Here is a 15056-nt window from a genome sequence, read left to right on the forward strand (position 1 = left end):
CTAGAATTGCATCTATTGGAACATGCAGCAAGCTCAAAAGCAAAGTGTTAGGGATTTCAAGACCTAATGGGGATTCTCGTGGATGCATAATTGCATGTACTAATGCGAAGAGTACAGTAAATAAGTTTAATGAATTTGAAGTGTATGCATTCACAAATGCATACACTGGAGATATCAGAGACATGTCACTCAGATATAAGGAATGCAGAATTCGAATAAATATTGGAAGTACAATGTGAACAGAAAAGACAGATAGGAGAGGAGGAGGAGGAAAGGGGGGTCATACACTTAACTAAGAAGCACGTAAAATCTGAGGCAGTGCATCCAGTTGATATGGATAACCATTGCAATGTGCAAATAAGTACTGGGAAAACAAAAACAAGAGTAGGACTGTGTTGCAAGCCAAATGATCATAGACAGACAGACAAATAGAGTGGGCAATTAAATCAGTAATTTTAAAATCCTCCATTATCTTATAATAGAAGATTTTAAATTTCCAGATATGGGCTGGAACTTGTAGGTTGGTCACTCACAGAGTAGTTAGATTTCTGTGGATTAAAGAACATTTTTTGGCTAGAGCCTTAGACTACAAAGGAATTTACTGACATATGGGTTGGTGCAATCACATCATTTTTATATGTAGTAAACTACCAAAGTGAATTGGTAACATTTTAATTACATCTCATATTGTTAATACCTTCACGAGCTATTGCTCGTGAAGGTATACACCAGTTGCAATAGTAACTTATTGCAACTGGTGTTGCAATAAGTCACTATTGCAACACCAGGATACCTGCCGCCCACCAAAGAGTGCCCAAAAAGGCTTGAAACAGTGTCGCCTGGATGGCGGTATCAGACGAGAATAAATAACAATAGTGTTCTCCATTGGTGAAGTGTTACTTATTTGAAGAAGTGCAATATCATAGCAACTTGTTCTGAAGATATTCACAATATGAGATATAATTAAAACAATAACAATTCATCTACCTTGGTAGTTTACTACGTATAAAAATGATGCAATTTCACTAACCCATATGTCAGTAAACTTCTTCGTAGCTCTAGCCAAAAAATGTTCTTTAGTCTAAACTATTGCAAGTCATGTCAGGCATCTCTCATATTGTAGAGTTATACTTCATAACTGAGTTGTCACTATTGCAACACCAGACGACCTGCCCACGCACCAAACAGAGGCCAAATAGCCTTGAAAGGTGCCACAGATGGCAATCTGTGGGAGCTTGATGCTGCCCGAGTTACCGAGAATAGGCAACAACAGTCTTCAGTCTTCCCTAATGGGGAAGTGTTGCCTATTCAAGGGATTTATGAGTGAGGAGTAACTGCCCCTTTCCTCTTTCGATGGCATTTCTTCTTTGTCCTCCCTTACTATCACTTTCTTCTACCTTGTTGTTGTATTTGGGTTTTTTGGCACAAGGGCCTCTTGGGCCATATTGTGCCTGTTCATGATTTACTTCTCACTATGATCACAAGTCTATTATACAGATTTATGTGTTTCAAATAATTAAACAGTTCTTCGAAATTTGCTTCATTGCCAAGAATATGTAATAAGGTTAACGGTTCCTGTAAGTTGGATAAGGAGCTAAAACTTGATTTTCTGATTGTTGAATGTTGGTGACATTCAATGAGAATGTGTTTTATTGTTAGCTGTGACTGACAAAAGAAACACTGAGGAGGATTCTCTCTCATAAGCAAATACAGGGGAGTTGGATGCGAATGACTGATGTGGAGCCTTGTCAAAATCACTTCTTGTCGCCTGCTTCTCCTGAAACTTGATGTCCACAGTTGTGGTTCTTTTTTTATCTGTAGCAGTTTATTATTGATTTGAGTTTTCCAAAGGTGAGACCATTGTTTCCTGCATACTGTTTTAATGATGGATTTTTAGTTGAGTGGAGGATCCAGAGTTGGGATGTTTAGCAGCGTCATCTGCACGTTCGTTACCTGGGATGCTGACATGACCAGGGACCCAGCAGAACATAACCTTCTGGTTGGCTGTTTGACAGTAAAATAATTTGGATTGAATCTCTTTAAGAACGGGATTAGAGGCAGAAAATATAGATCGAATGGCAGTGATTGTACTTAGAGAGTCAGTAGACTGCTCGATATGGTGGTTGTTTATGTAATCTAGAGCTAGTTTTATAGCAAATAATTCTGCAGTATAGCCACTTCCTACTGCATTCAGTAGGAAGTGACACAGCTACTGAGAAGGTGGAAGAAACTGCTGCAGCATCTATGGCTGCATCGGTTTTCGATCCATCAGTATATATTCGCTGAATTTTCCAAGGAATGTACTTTATGTAGCTGCTGAAAGTTGATGTTTGCCAGGGAGGATTTTTCCCATCTTAAAAAGAAATTGTCACAGAGAGGTGAGAATTCAGTCCAGGGAAGTTCAGGCGTATCTTGGAATATATTATGAAAGTTGATGTCCCAACTGAGCATAAGCTCTTGCAGTCGAAGACCTGCGGGACAGTTTTCATTAGGTCTCTACAGCTGACTTTGGGTAGTGTTGGCGGCTCTTGGTCATCATTGTCCTTGTTTTTCTCATGATATTTTCCAGCTCAGTTTTAGTCCAATCTATGATCTCAAAGGATTAATAATTTTTATTAATCCTTCGGGGTCACAGATTGGACTAATGGGCATAGATTGGATTAATCCTTCAAATAATAATAATTATTATTATCGTTATTATTATTATTATTATTATTATTTGCCATATAGTGCAAGGAAGCCTGATGCTTATGCTGTACCAGCCAAAAAATAAATTTCTGAGTTACCGAGAGAGAGAGAGAGAGAGAGAGAGAGAGAGAGAGAGAGAGAGAGAGGTAGAAGGGAATCACCAAACAAGAGAAAAATGATGATATCGAGCTCAGGCAGGACCCTGGGTGTGCCAAGCCCATACTCACCAGATGTGAGCCCCTGCAGTTGTAGCAACTCAAATCATTTCTGTGTGGCATCCACTGTTCGGAATATTTTTAACAGTGTTGATGAAAATTTGTCCTTTCGATTTGTAGTAATTCAATTACCTTGAGTACATGACTATTTTTTATTCATTTCTGAATTTTAATATTAAACAACAGTGTGTAATTTTACCCCTCTGTGAAAATGAGCAAAATATATATTCAAGACTTTCATGATTAATGGCTCAAAGACACTAAATATAAGAACTGGTTTTGCAAATTAGATGATCAATATTTTCAAAAACATTTCAAATAGAAATGCTTTTGTAAATATTGGAAATGTCTGCTGACAGCCAAATTAAGTTATATTGAAGGGCACTGTAATACAATAAAACACAAGAAAGCCAAAGAGCCCTTTAGTTCTCAGCATCAGTGTGCTGCCATTCAAGAAAATTGGCAAAACAAGGTGAAAAGGCAGAAAGTGGCATAGCATTTTTCATAACTGTGTATTAAGGGTAGTTGATCATTTGAGTGACCTTCATAAATTTCATTTTTAAAACAGAAGGAATGTAAGGACTTCAAATTGCAAAGAACAAAATGTACTTCAATAATATGCAATGCTATAGCACCAGATTTCATGGAAGACTTCAAATCTGATTTAGGAAACAGAAACCTTCAGTTTAATTATCAACGAAAATAATTACATTAGCATTATAAAAATGTTGGAAATTGTAATATGATACTATTCAAATTTCAAGAATCGAAATTGAAATCAAGAAAACTCAGCATGGATGAGGTCCATTCTGTTAAAATCACTTTGTTTCAAAATTTAAAAAATTGATTTCATTATCTTTGATTTAAAGGAAACCCTGTTAAACCACATGGAGTTTTATATGTTTAGTGAAGTAAATCACATCAATTTACACTTAATACTTTTGCGACATTTTGAGGTTTAACTGTACATTAGGCCTATAAGGGAAGTTAACACACAATGGAAATCAAAATTAGCAACTGTAGGGTTACAAATGGATTGCATTCTGAAGTTACATTAATACATTTTAATACAATATTCTGATCAAGTTAAGAGAAAAAATTTAGCATTAGTAGAGGCATATGATGCAAGAAAGCAAGCTTATGCAGCATCAGCCAAAAAAAAAAATATATATCCCATGCATTTTTCTTCTCTGTCACATGTCTAATTAGTTCATCTGACATTCATTTAGGCCTAAATCTTGAACAATATTTCTTTGTTGGTATGAAAAGCCTAGTGGCTTCCAAGATTAATTCTTTGAATGCTTCCCATTTTGAATTTGCTGTTGGTAACATCATCAGTTGGTCTCACCGTATAGAATTTAAATACTATCTCAGACCACCGTAGTCACCTTTACGAAAGCAAAAACCCTTCCCTTTACCCCTGATGGTAGTTACCTCTTTGAGTAAAACCCCCTTCAGCACACTGTGATCACTGCCACCTAGGGGTTCCTTTATCTGCAGATTCTTAATGCATGAAGAATCACTACTGATAATCAGATCAAGAGTATTACTCCCTCTAGTTGCCTCCCGAACATACTGATGTAGAAAACAATCATACAATAAATCCACAAAAGCCTTGCTAGTGTGAGTGACCAACCAACAAATTCCAGTCAATGTCTGGGAAATTAAAATCCCCCATTATAAGACTCTCTGATTTACTGGCCCATTCTATTTCCCTGTACAGTTCCTTATTATACTCATCAGAGTCATTAGGCCTATAACACACTCCTACTCTCTATTTTGATCTCCCTTATGTCACACCAAACTGACTTGACACTGCACTGTCCAGTGATGTCGACTGGCTTCACTTCCTTGGATTTTATGTGTTTCTTAACTAATAATATAACCCCTCCTCCCTTCCTATCTTGTCTATCCTTCCTGTACACACTGTACTCCCCAAATTACAGTTCTGCATTCCTTATATCTGTGTGACACCATGTCTCTGATATCCCAACAACATCTGCCTTTGATTTGCTGAGTAATACCTCTATTGTTCTGCCTTTGATGTTCTGAGTTCATCTTTGATGAACAATATTTGCCTTTGATGTTCTGAGCAATTACTTTAAATTAAATTCTTTACAAAATTTAAAATGATTAAGGAATAATAAGATTTTAAATTTAGAAACTACAGTGACCTCTGGTGTTATAAAAAATATACAGAAAATTAACAAACATGTTTTTAGTGCTGTTTATTTTAATTTTAGTTTCTTTTTTGAAGATCATTTGAAGATTTTCAAATCGCACCTAGCATGATTCACAAATCTCAAATGACAACACTGTTAGAAACCTTTTGGAAAGCAAAAGCACCAGAAATACTGTTTTATTAAACTCACATTATTGAACCAATTGCCCTTCCCTAAACAAATTTATTCATCGATTCAATACATACCCATACTTTTGTAGGTAAAACTACTTCACTTACAGTAGCTTCATAAAAAATGAAAATAATTTTAAATGCTATACCAATATAACATGTTGTTGTTATTTGGTTTTTAGGAGCATTAGCAACTAAGGCCATATTGCTCCGGGAATATGCGGTGGTCATTCCCTGACCTCTCCGCATCCTCCGTATTTGGTGGTGACAGGCTCGAACCCCGGTCTAATCAAGAAGCGTGTGCTACGCACTGCTGCTCCTTCCCACCTGGCTATGGAGGCGCCAATATAACATGTACCTTAATCATCCTTAAATTCCTAGCCCATAGTTCACATACCTGAATGAAAGTTCAAAAGAGTCCCGTTTACTTTCAGGGCCTAGGGGCAATGCTCCCAGTGCACCTGCCCTACTTTGCAAGACTGAATATGGGATATCTACTATTGAGAGTAAGGGGGAAGGGGTTTCCTTTCATAAAGGCAGCAGTGGTTAGTTGATTGTTGAAACAAACTACTATCTAATGTTGTGGAAGTGTGTAGTGTGAACAAATTTAAGGAAGAATTAGACATTATTAGAAGGAATGGACAGACTCCGTTTCAGAAAATTCTTCTAAAATATTAACAACTGATTCTACCAAACAAGTGTGAACCAGATGGATGACACCATTTTTTAATAATATGTTTCAGACCCAACTGATGAAACAAAAATATTGCTTATTCATTAATGCACTAACCACTAGTGATTTTCACAAACAGTTTTTTTCTTTCTTACTAAACAAAAATAAATTTTATGCATAAGCAAATTTTAAAATAATTCACTGTATGAATATAAACGAATATGAATCAATGTCATATGAATACATATATAACTAAATTTCTTCAAACAAGACTTACGAAGCAATAATAATAAAGGAAGTCATCCATCAAGAACCTGGAAATATTTTCTTTATTAGCAAAATTTTTGTGAAAATGGTATTTCATACAACTTTTATTTTATAGATTTTACTGCATAATGATTATAAAATTGTATTAATACTACTATCATAAAGGAATAATTAAATCAATCCACCTACTGGTATACAGTCCTTTAAGTAGCTGAAAATACTAACAGTAATTGGTGCAGCTTCACCTCTGATAATGGAATAAGGGAAAGAAAGAGAAAGAAAGAATGGCTGGAAAGCAGTAATGGATACAGAATCAGAAATCCCAAGCCCTGAATTTTGGCTAATACAAACTGTACTTCCAATCCATTCCGTTATTGTATCTGGCAATTCATTCTTCAAGGTAAGTTCTCCATGTTTGCTGTAAAATCAATAAAAATCATAATACTTAAAAAAAATAAAATAAAAAATTTTTAATATATTATAAACACAGAGTATTTATTGCACAATAAAATTTTCTAAACAACAAAATATTATTATTTTTCATTTTATTTATTATATATACACTAGACCAGTGATTTTTGACCTTTTTTTAAATAACGGTGCTCTTAAGTAATTTTATTTTATTTTGTGGCACCCCTACTCAATTTTCTGCCTGTAAGATCTGATTCTCTCTCTCTCTCTCTCTATCTCTCTCTCTCTCTCTCTCTGTCTATATATTATATATATATATATATATATATAATGGTTTAAAGTTTAACATAAAATAAGAAAATAAATAAATATTAAGCTGTCATTAGAGGCAGCAAAATGCACATCCTCCACATGAAGCCCAGATATATCTGATAATTCAAAATAAAACAAAATAAAAACCTAAGCCAGTAGTATGGCAAAAAATGTAGAGCGAAAAATTAACATAAAAATAACATAAAATAAAATAAACCAAACAGGAAAGGGAAAGTAAAGGTAATAAGACATAAACAGTAGCCGATTGTCCCCTATATAATTTAGCACTTTAAACCCAATTAATAAAACCGATGTCAAATTTAAAATAATGCCAATTATAATATGATTTAGCGGTACCCCCCCTCAAAGGTACCAGTTCCAAAAAACGTGAAATATCACCAAAAAGGGGTTAAAAGAACTACTAAAAGCAAAACAAAATATCAAAATAATAACTGACCATTATTGGCCTCGTGGTCCTCTGTCGATATGGGGCATAATGGTCAGTCTATTATTTTGCTATTTTGTTTTGCTTTTAGTAGTTCTTTTAACCTCTTTTTGGTGATATTTCACGTTTTTCGGAACTGGTACCTTCGAGGGGGGTACCGCTAAATCATATTATAATTGGCATTATTTTAAATTTGACATTGATTTTATTAATTGAATTTAAAGTGCTAAATTATATAGGGAACAATCAGCTACTGTTTATGTCTTATTACCTTTACTTTCCCTTTCCTGTTTGGTTTATTTTATTTTACGTTATTTTTATGTTAATTTTTCGCTCTACATTTTTTCCCATCCTACTGGCTTAGATTTTTATTTTGTTTTATTTTGAATTATCAGATATATATATATAATTTTTAAAAAAATATGTTACATGATAGTTATTATAATATACACTGAGTGAGCACTGAATTATGACCACCTACCTAATACTTTGTAGGTCCTCCTTTTTCCCTCAGTACAGCAGCTATCCGATGTGGCATTGATTCAACAAGTTGTCAGAAGCATTTGGGAGGTATGGCCAATCAAGCTGTGTGTAATGCGGCCAGCAATACAGGTATGGAGGTGACTTGTGTATCCAGACGCCTGATATGCCTTTCCATAGTGTCCCCCAAGTGCTCTATGGAATTGATATTGGAGGAGTTCAGAGGCCAATTGATATGCTGAGAGTCAGAACTGTGTTCCTCAAACCATTCCTGCACAACAAGTGCCTGATGGGATAAGGAGGTGATTGTTCCCTTGTATAAGGCAATGGTCAGGCCACACCTTGAGTACTGTATACAGGTCTGGAGGCCTCATTTCAAGAAGGATGTAGAGCAGCTGGAATGAGTACAGAAAAGGGCAACAAGATTAGTGAATGGAACAAAGGGGTGCTCTTATGAAGAAAGGCTTAAGTTTTGCAAATTACAGTGTTTAGAGACTAGGCACCAGTGAGGTGAGGTGATCTGATTGAGGTGTATAAAGCCTTGAATGGTTTGAGCATGCTCAATGTTGATGGGATACTTCCTCTGGCTCAAAATAATCACCTGAGAGGGCAGAAATTCAAATTGAGGAAAGACTGATGTAGGATAGATGTGCGGAAATTTGCCTTTAGCCAGTGGGTAGTTGGTTGGTGGAACAGACTTCCATCCCTTGTTGTGGAAGTTGATAGCCTAAATAAATTTAAGGCTCAGCTGGACAGGTATTTCGAACGAACGGAGGGGTGAAGTGGAAGTTTGTTTTTTTTTTGTTTTTTTTTGGCTGATACTGCATAAGCTTGCTTTCTTGCATCATATGCCTCTACTAATGCTAATGGCTCAGCGCATTGTCATCTTGGAAGATACCATTCGAGAAAAAATGTAACATAGCAGGATGTTCACAGTCAGCAACCAGTTGATGATAGCGGAGGGTCCACATGCACCATGGGTCCAAGTTTCTGCCAGTGAAACATGCCCCCACATCATACAACCACCTCCACCGGCCTGCACTTTTGATACCATGCATTATGGATGAAGAGTGTCATGTTGTTGATGCCAAATCCGTACACGACCACCCACGGTGTGGAGTAAATAACGTGACTCATCTGACCAGCACACCTTCTTCCAGTCTTCTAATGTCCAACTTGCATGCTCTTTGCACCAGGTGAGTCTTTTACATCGATGAACCTTGGTTAGGAGAGGATGCTGTAGGGGTCGTCTGCTGGTATCGCCCATACGTGCAAGCGTGTGCTGCATGGTCATGCCAGATATTGTTCCGGGTTGGCCCATGTTGTATTGGGTATTCACCTCTTCAACAGTGCTGTGCCTGTTCGTCTGTAGGAGTCGTCGGACCCGGCGCTCGCCTCCAACATCAAATTTTCGCTGACCTTTGCAGTTTTACTGTTGGGTCATTGCTTGACCATTTTGATGCCAGTCCTGGTACACTTTAACTATGGTGGCTCTCGAACACTCCACCAGTTCAAGTCTTTGGGAAATCGAGGCACCAACTCAACGAGCACCCAAAATCTGTCCTTTATCAAAGTCCAATAAATCCTTCCTTTTACCCATCACCCTCAGAATTTTACTATGTACTGAACCACTAACACCTTATCTATGCTATGTAGGTCAACTAACTCCGCACTCTCGTACCTCATGTGGTCATCGGATTGCATTCAGTTTTCATAGGGGTGGTCATAATTCAGTGATCACTCAGTGTAATTATAAACAAAATTACAATTCATAATACAAATTATACATACTTATATAATAATTTTATTCTTTATATAGAGGTACTAAATAAACATCAATTATAGATCACCACAAAATTAAAAAGACACTGTACAATGGAAGGTATTTAAATACATACTTGGTTTACGTAACTTTTCAATAAGATATTTGTGCCTGCTGTGATTTGCAGATCTGTTTGATATTAGGTGGAATATTGGAGATACATACTCTCATTTCTTCCTCAATCATTTGTAGTCTTTTCCTCTTGTTAGTTTTTATAGTGGAAAGTACAGAAAATCCCAACTCACATAGGTATCTTTTTATAATGAAATAAATATATAAATAAAAAAAAAAAGTTTAAGTCAATTAAACCCAAATTATGTGGCATCCCTGGAATGTTGTTGCACCACCCTAGGGTGCTGTGTCAACCCAGCTGAAAACCATTGCACTAGAATATCAGTTATCCAGGGTAGACAGAAATAAATTTGTCTGGATAAGTGAGACCCCATATAATCCACAAAATGAAAGAAAAGCTCAAAATTTAGTAAAATATGTGGGATCAAATTGTTGTACAAATGACAAATTTCTTGTTTGTAAGAGTCTTGCCAACATTAACCCTAGAAGAGAGGAAAATTTCTATTTTTGCTGTTTTCAGACTAACAAAATAAGCATTAGCTTCTACAGCATGAGATTGACAAAATTTAATACTTACATATTATTTTTTGAAAAAGGAAAACAGTGAAGTTCACTTTTTCTTAGATTTCCCTTCCTGCAAATGCTACTACGTAAATTTTGAAGCTTTATCTCAGCAAGAGTGGGGTCTCCTTGTTGTTTAATGTTATCAAGCAAAGGCTCATTAAAGTTGACACTTTAGCATCTTTTTCATGTTTGTTGATCAGCTAAAGATTTTGTTCAATAAAAAGAACAATCCTCTTCCACCTTAACATGAACAGTACACAGTTCCGGGTTGGCCCATGTTGTATTGGGTAGTCAACAGTGCTGTGCCTGTTCGCCTGTAGTAGTCATATGGATTCCATCAATGTCGATCCACTGGTGATATTCTGGCTTATGTTACCCATTTAGACAAATTCAATGGAAAAGTTCGGAGAAACACAAGCAGTTGCTCTTGACATCTCAAAGGCTTTCGATCATGTTTGTCATAAAGATCTTCTAAACAAGCTTCCATCTTATGGTTTGCCAACTGTTTTTTGTAATTGGTTATCCAGTTTTCTCTCTGATCGCTCACTGACGTTGATGGTAGATGGTTCTGTCTTCTAACTTCTCCACTAATGCTGGTATCCCCCAAGGTTCAGTTCTTTCACCCACTCTTTTCCTCATTAGCATTAGTAAAGGCATATGATGTAAGAAAGCAAGCTTATGCAGCATCAGCCAAAAAAAAAAAAAAAAAAAAAAAACCACTTCCACTTCACCCCTCCGTTCATTCGAAATACGGTGCCTCCATAGCCAGGTGGACAGGGGCAGCAGTGTTTAGCACATGCTTCTTGATTAGACTGGGGTTTGAGTCCGTGCCCACCAAATAGGGAGGATGTGGAAAGGACCACCACATATCCCCGGAACAATATGGCCTTAGTTGCTAATGCTCCTAAAAACTAAATAACAACAACAACATTCGAAATACCTGTCCAGCTGAGCCTTAAATTTATTTATTTAGGCTACCAACTTCCACAACAAGAGATGGAAGTCTGTTCCACCTACCAACTACCCGCTAGCTAAAGGCAAATTTCTGCACATCTGTCTTTCCTCAATCTGAATTTATGCCCTCTCAGGTGATTATTCTGAGCAAGGGGAAGAATCCCATCGGCATTGAGCATGCTCAAACCATTCAAGGCTTTGTACACCTCTATCAGATCACCTCGTTGGTGCCTAGTCTCCAGACACTGTAATTTGCAGAACTTAAGCCTTTCTTCGTAAGAGCAACCCTTTGTTCCATTCACTAATCTTGTTGCCCTTCTCTGTACTCATTCCAGCAGATCTACATCCTTCTTGAAATGAGGCCTCCAGACCTGTATACAGTACTCAAGGTGTGGCCTGACCATTGTCTTGTACAAGGGAATAATCACTTCCGTCTCCCTGCTAAAAAAATTCCTATACATCACTGACAAGACACCATGAGCTACCCTTGCAGCCTGTCTGCACTGCTCAGAGAACTTCATATCTGCCTGCACAATTACCCCCAGGTCCTTTTCATTCTCTACCACTGTCAGTGTAGTACCACAGAGTTGATATGTTGCCCTGGGGATGCTGTTTCCCATATGTAGTACTTTACATTTGTCAATGTTAAACTTCATTTGCCACCTCTCAGCCCATCTGCTCAACCTTTCCAGATCCTGTTGCAGCAGCATAGCGTCAGTAGTGCCCTTAACAACCCTGCCAACCTTTGTATCATCTGCAAACTTGGACATTAAGCTTGACATACCATCATCAATATTATTTATAAATACAGAAAACAATAATGGACCCAACACTGAACCCTGAGAGACTCCTCTAATAACATTAGTCCACGATGAGTAGTGTCCATTGATTAACACTCTCTGTCTTCTACCCCTTGTATATTAATGACCTCCTTCCACTAACTGGAAATCCTATCCATAGTTTTGCCGATGATAGCACATTGCATTCCATTTCCAGTTTGACAAACCTTTCCCTGCTCAATCAGCTTCAACTTCTCAAATATCCACTACCAATTCCTTAAATGCTGATTTTCAGGTAATTTTCCAGTGGGACAAAGAAAACTTAGTTAATTTCAATCCTTCTAAAACTCAGTCTTGTCTTATATCTCACAAAAAGGATTCTTCTGCTCCTATGATTATCTTTGGTGACACTACAATTTCTAGGCAAGTTGATACATCTCTTTTGGGTATTACACTAACTTCTAATCACTCTTGGCACAAGCACATTTTGCTCTCGGCGTTACGTTTCTTCTAAACAGCTCTTCAATTTGTACAAATCGCAAATCCGCCCTACCATGGAATATTGTTCCCACATCTGGGTGGTGCCCCCAAAACCTCTCTCAGGCTTCTAGATTCCATTTAGAAAAGGGCAATTAGGTTAATTAATGACTCATCTCTAACAGATTCTCACAACTAGTTGTCTCATAGACCTACTGTTTCTGCTGCACGCCTTTTCTACAGATACTTCCATGGGCAATGTTCTTCTGAATTGGCTTCTATAGTTCCCGCTCTCTCTCTTTCCAAATAGTCCAAACATGTGCTGCCACCAGCCAACATCCATTTACTGTCCAACTTCAAACTCACAGAACCAACTTTTCATCTTCCTCGTTCATTCGTTCAACTGCCGTTTTCTAGAATAACCTTCCTTCATATGTCTTTCCTGAAAATTACAGTCTACAGAAGTTCAAGTCTAATGTCAACAAATATCTTCTTTCATCTTCTTAACCTCCAATCCAAGCATGGTACTAAGTACTATAGGTTCTAATACCTCTCATGTTTGGGATTTTCATAAAAAAAAAAAAAAAAAAGATATAAAGTTCACTGTGCAGATGGGCTGCCAGAGCAGGTCATGGAGCTTTATCAATGATATATAGGAATTTTGCTAGCAGAGGAGTTGAATACCCCTTTGTATAAGGCAATGGTCAGGTCAAACTCTGAGTACTGTGTACAGGTAAAATGAGGCATCCAGACCTGTACTGTGTACAGGTCTGGATGCCTCATTTTAGGAAGGATGTAGAGTTGCTAGAATGAATACAGAGAAGGGCAACAAGACTGGTGAGGGGAACAACATGGTGCTCTTACCAAGAAAGCCTTAACCACTGCAAATTGCAGCATCTGGAGACTAGGCACCAGCGAGGTGATCTAATTGAGGAGTGTAAGACCCTGAATGGTTTGAACAAGCTCAATGCCAATCTTCCGCTTGCTCAGATTAAGAATATGAGGGGGCATAGATTCAAATTGAGGCAAGACAGTTGTAGAATAGATATGCGGATGTTTGCCTTTAGCCAGCGGGTAGTTGATTGCTGGAACAGACTTCCATCTGTTGTTCTGGAAGTTGACTTATTAAATAAATTTAAGGCTGAACTAGACAAACATTTGGAGTAACTGGATGGGTTTTTTTTTTTTTTGGCTGATGCTATATAAGCTAGCTTTCTTGCATCATATGCCTCAACTAATGCTAACGTCACAATGAGAACTGGTAAATGTGATAATGCAGGGTATTTTGCATGCAGTCTAGATAAAGTACTTGATCAACGTTGCAAGGAACATGATATGATGGACTTCAAAAAGTAATGGCTGTCGACTCCTTTTGAAGGGTGGCAGTATCACATAAACTTCAAATCTTGTGGACTGTTCATAGAGTACGGTAGTTAAGGTGTTCCAAGTGTGGATGAATGGAGGACAAAGCAGCAGTCACTGAGCAGTAATGGGCACCCATGTCTCATTGATGTTCATGCTGAATTTAGGTTATTCAGCCTTGTGAAAGCTGATAGGTGGAAAATAATAGAATGGTGGACGATGAACTTTAACTAACGATGACCACGGTGTTTCCAAAACCACAATCTAACAAACTCTCCTCTTTATGGGCCTTTGGAATAAACACCCATGCTTAATTAGCATTAGCATTAGTAGAGGAGTACAATGTAAGAAAACAAGCTTATGCAGCATCAGTCAGAAAAAAACCAAAAAAATCTTCCTGTTTCACGCCCCCCCCCCCATTTGTTCCAAATGCCTGTTCAGCTCAGACTTAAATTTATTTAGACTATCAACTTCCATGACAAAAGATGGAAGTCTGTTCCACCAATCAACCACCCGCTGGCTAAAGGCAAATTTCCGCACATCTTTTCTACAACTGTCTATCCTCAATTTGAATCTATGCCCCCTCAGGTTCTTAATCTGAGCAAGAGGAAGAATCCCATCAGCATTCAGCTTGCTCAACCCATTCAAGGCCTTATACACCTCATTCAGATCACCGCACAGGTAGGCGCCTCCGTAGCCAGGTGGGAAGGAGCAGCAGTGCGTAGCACAAGCTTCTTGATTAGACCGGGGGTTCGAGCCCTCACCACTAAATACGGAGAATGCGGAAAGGTCAGGGAATGACCACCGCATATCCCCGAGCAATATGGCCTTAGTTGCTAATGCTCCTAAAAACCAAAACAACAACAACAACAACAACTGCACAGTTGCCTACTCTCCGGGTCCTGCAATTTGTAGAACTTAAGCCTTTCTTGGTAAGAGCACCCCTTTGTTCCCTTCTTGAATCTTGCTACCCTTCTTTGTACTCATTCTAGCAAATCTACATCCTAAAATGAGGCCTCTAGACCGGTACACAGAACTCTAGGTGTGGCCTAACAACTGCCATGTACAATGGGATAATCATCTCCTGGTCTATGCTAGAAAAATTCCTATATATGACAAGACTATGTGACCTTCCTTGGCAGCCCGTCTGCACTCCTCAGCAAACTTCATATTTGACTACAC

At 37.8% G+C, this 15056-nt stretch overlaps 1 protein-coding gene across 1 annotated transcript in view; it reads right to left on the bottom strand.

Moving 5' to 3' along the window:
* Positions 1-15056, bottom strand: part of LOC150083283 (pregnancy zone protein-like) — a 374597-nt gene that overhangs the window by 205218 nt on the left and 154323 nt on the right. The window contains exon 12 of the mRNA XM_090378461.1: positions 6386-6614. Within this exon, the coding sequence (XP_090234587.1) occupies positions 6386-6614 (229 nt within the window). The remainder of the gene's footprint in view (positions 1-6385; positions 6615-15056) is intronic.

The sequence above is a fragment of the Mastigoproctus giganteus genome, chromosome 7 (assembly GCF_048544385.1).
Source record: "Mastigoproctus giganteus isolate SK-2022 chromosome 7, ASM4854438v1, whole genome shotgun sequence".
In the NCBI taxonomy this organism is placed as follows: Eukaryota; Metazoa; Arthropoda; class Arachnida; order Uropygi; family Thelyphonidae; genus Mastigoproctus; species Mastigoproctus giganteus.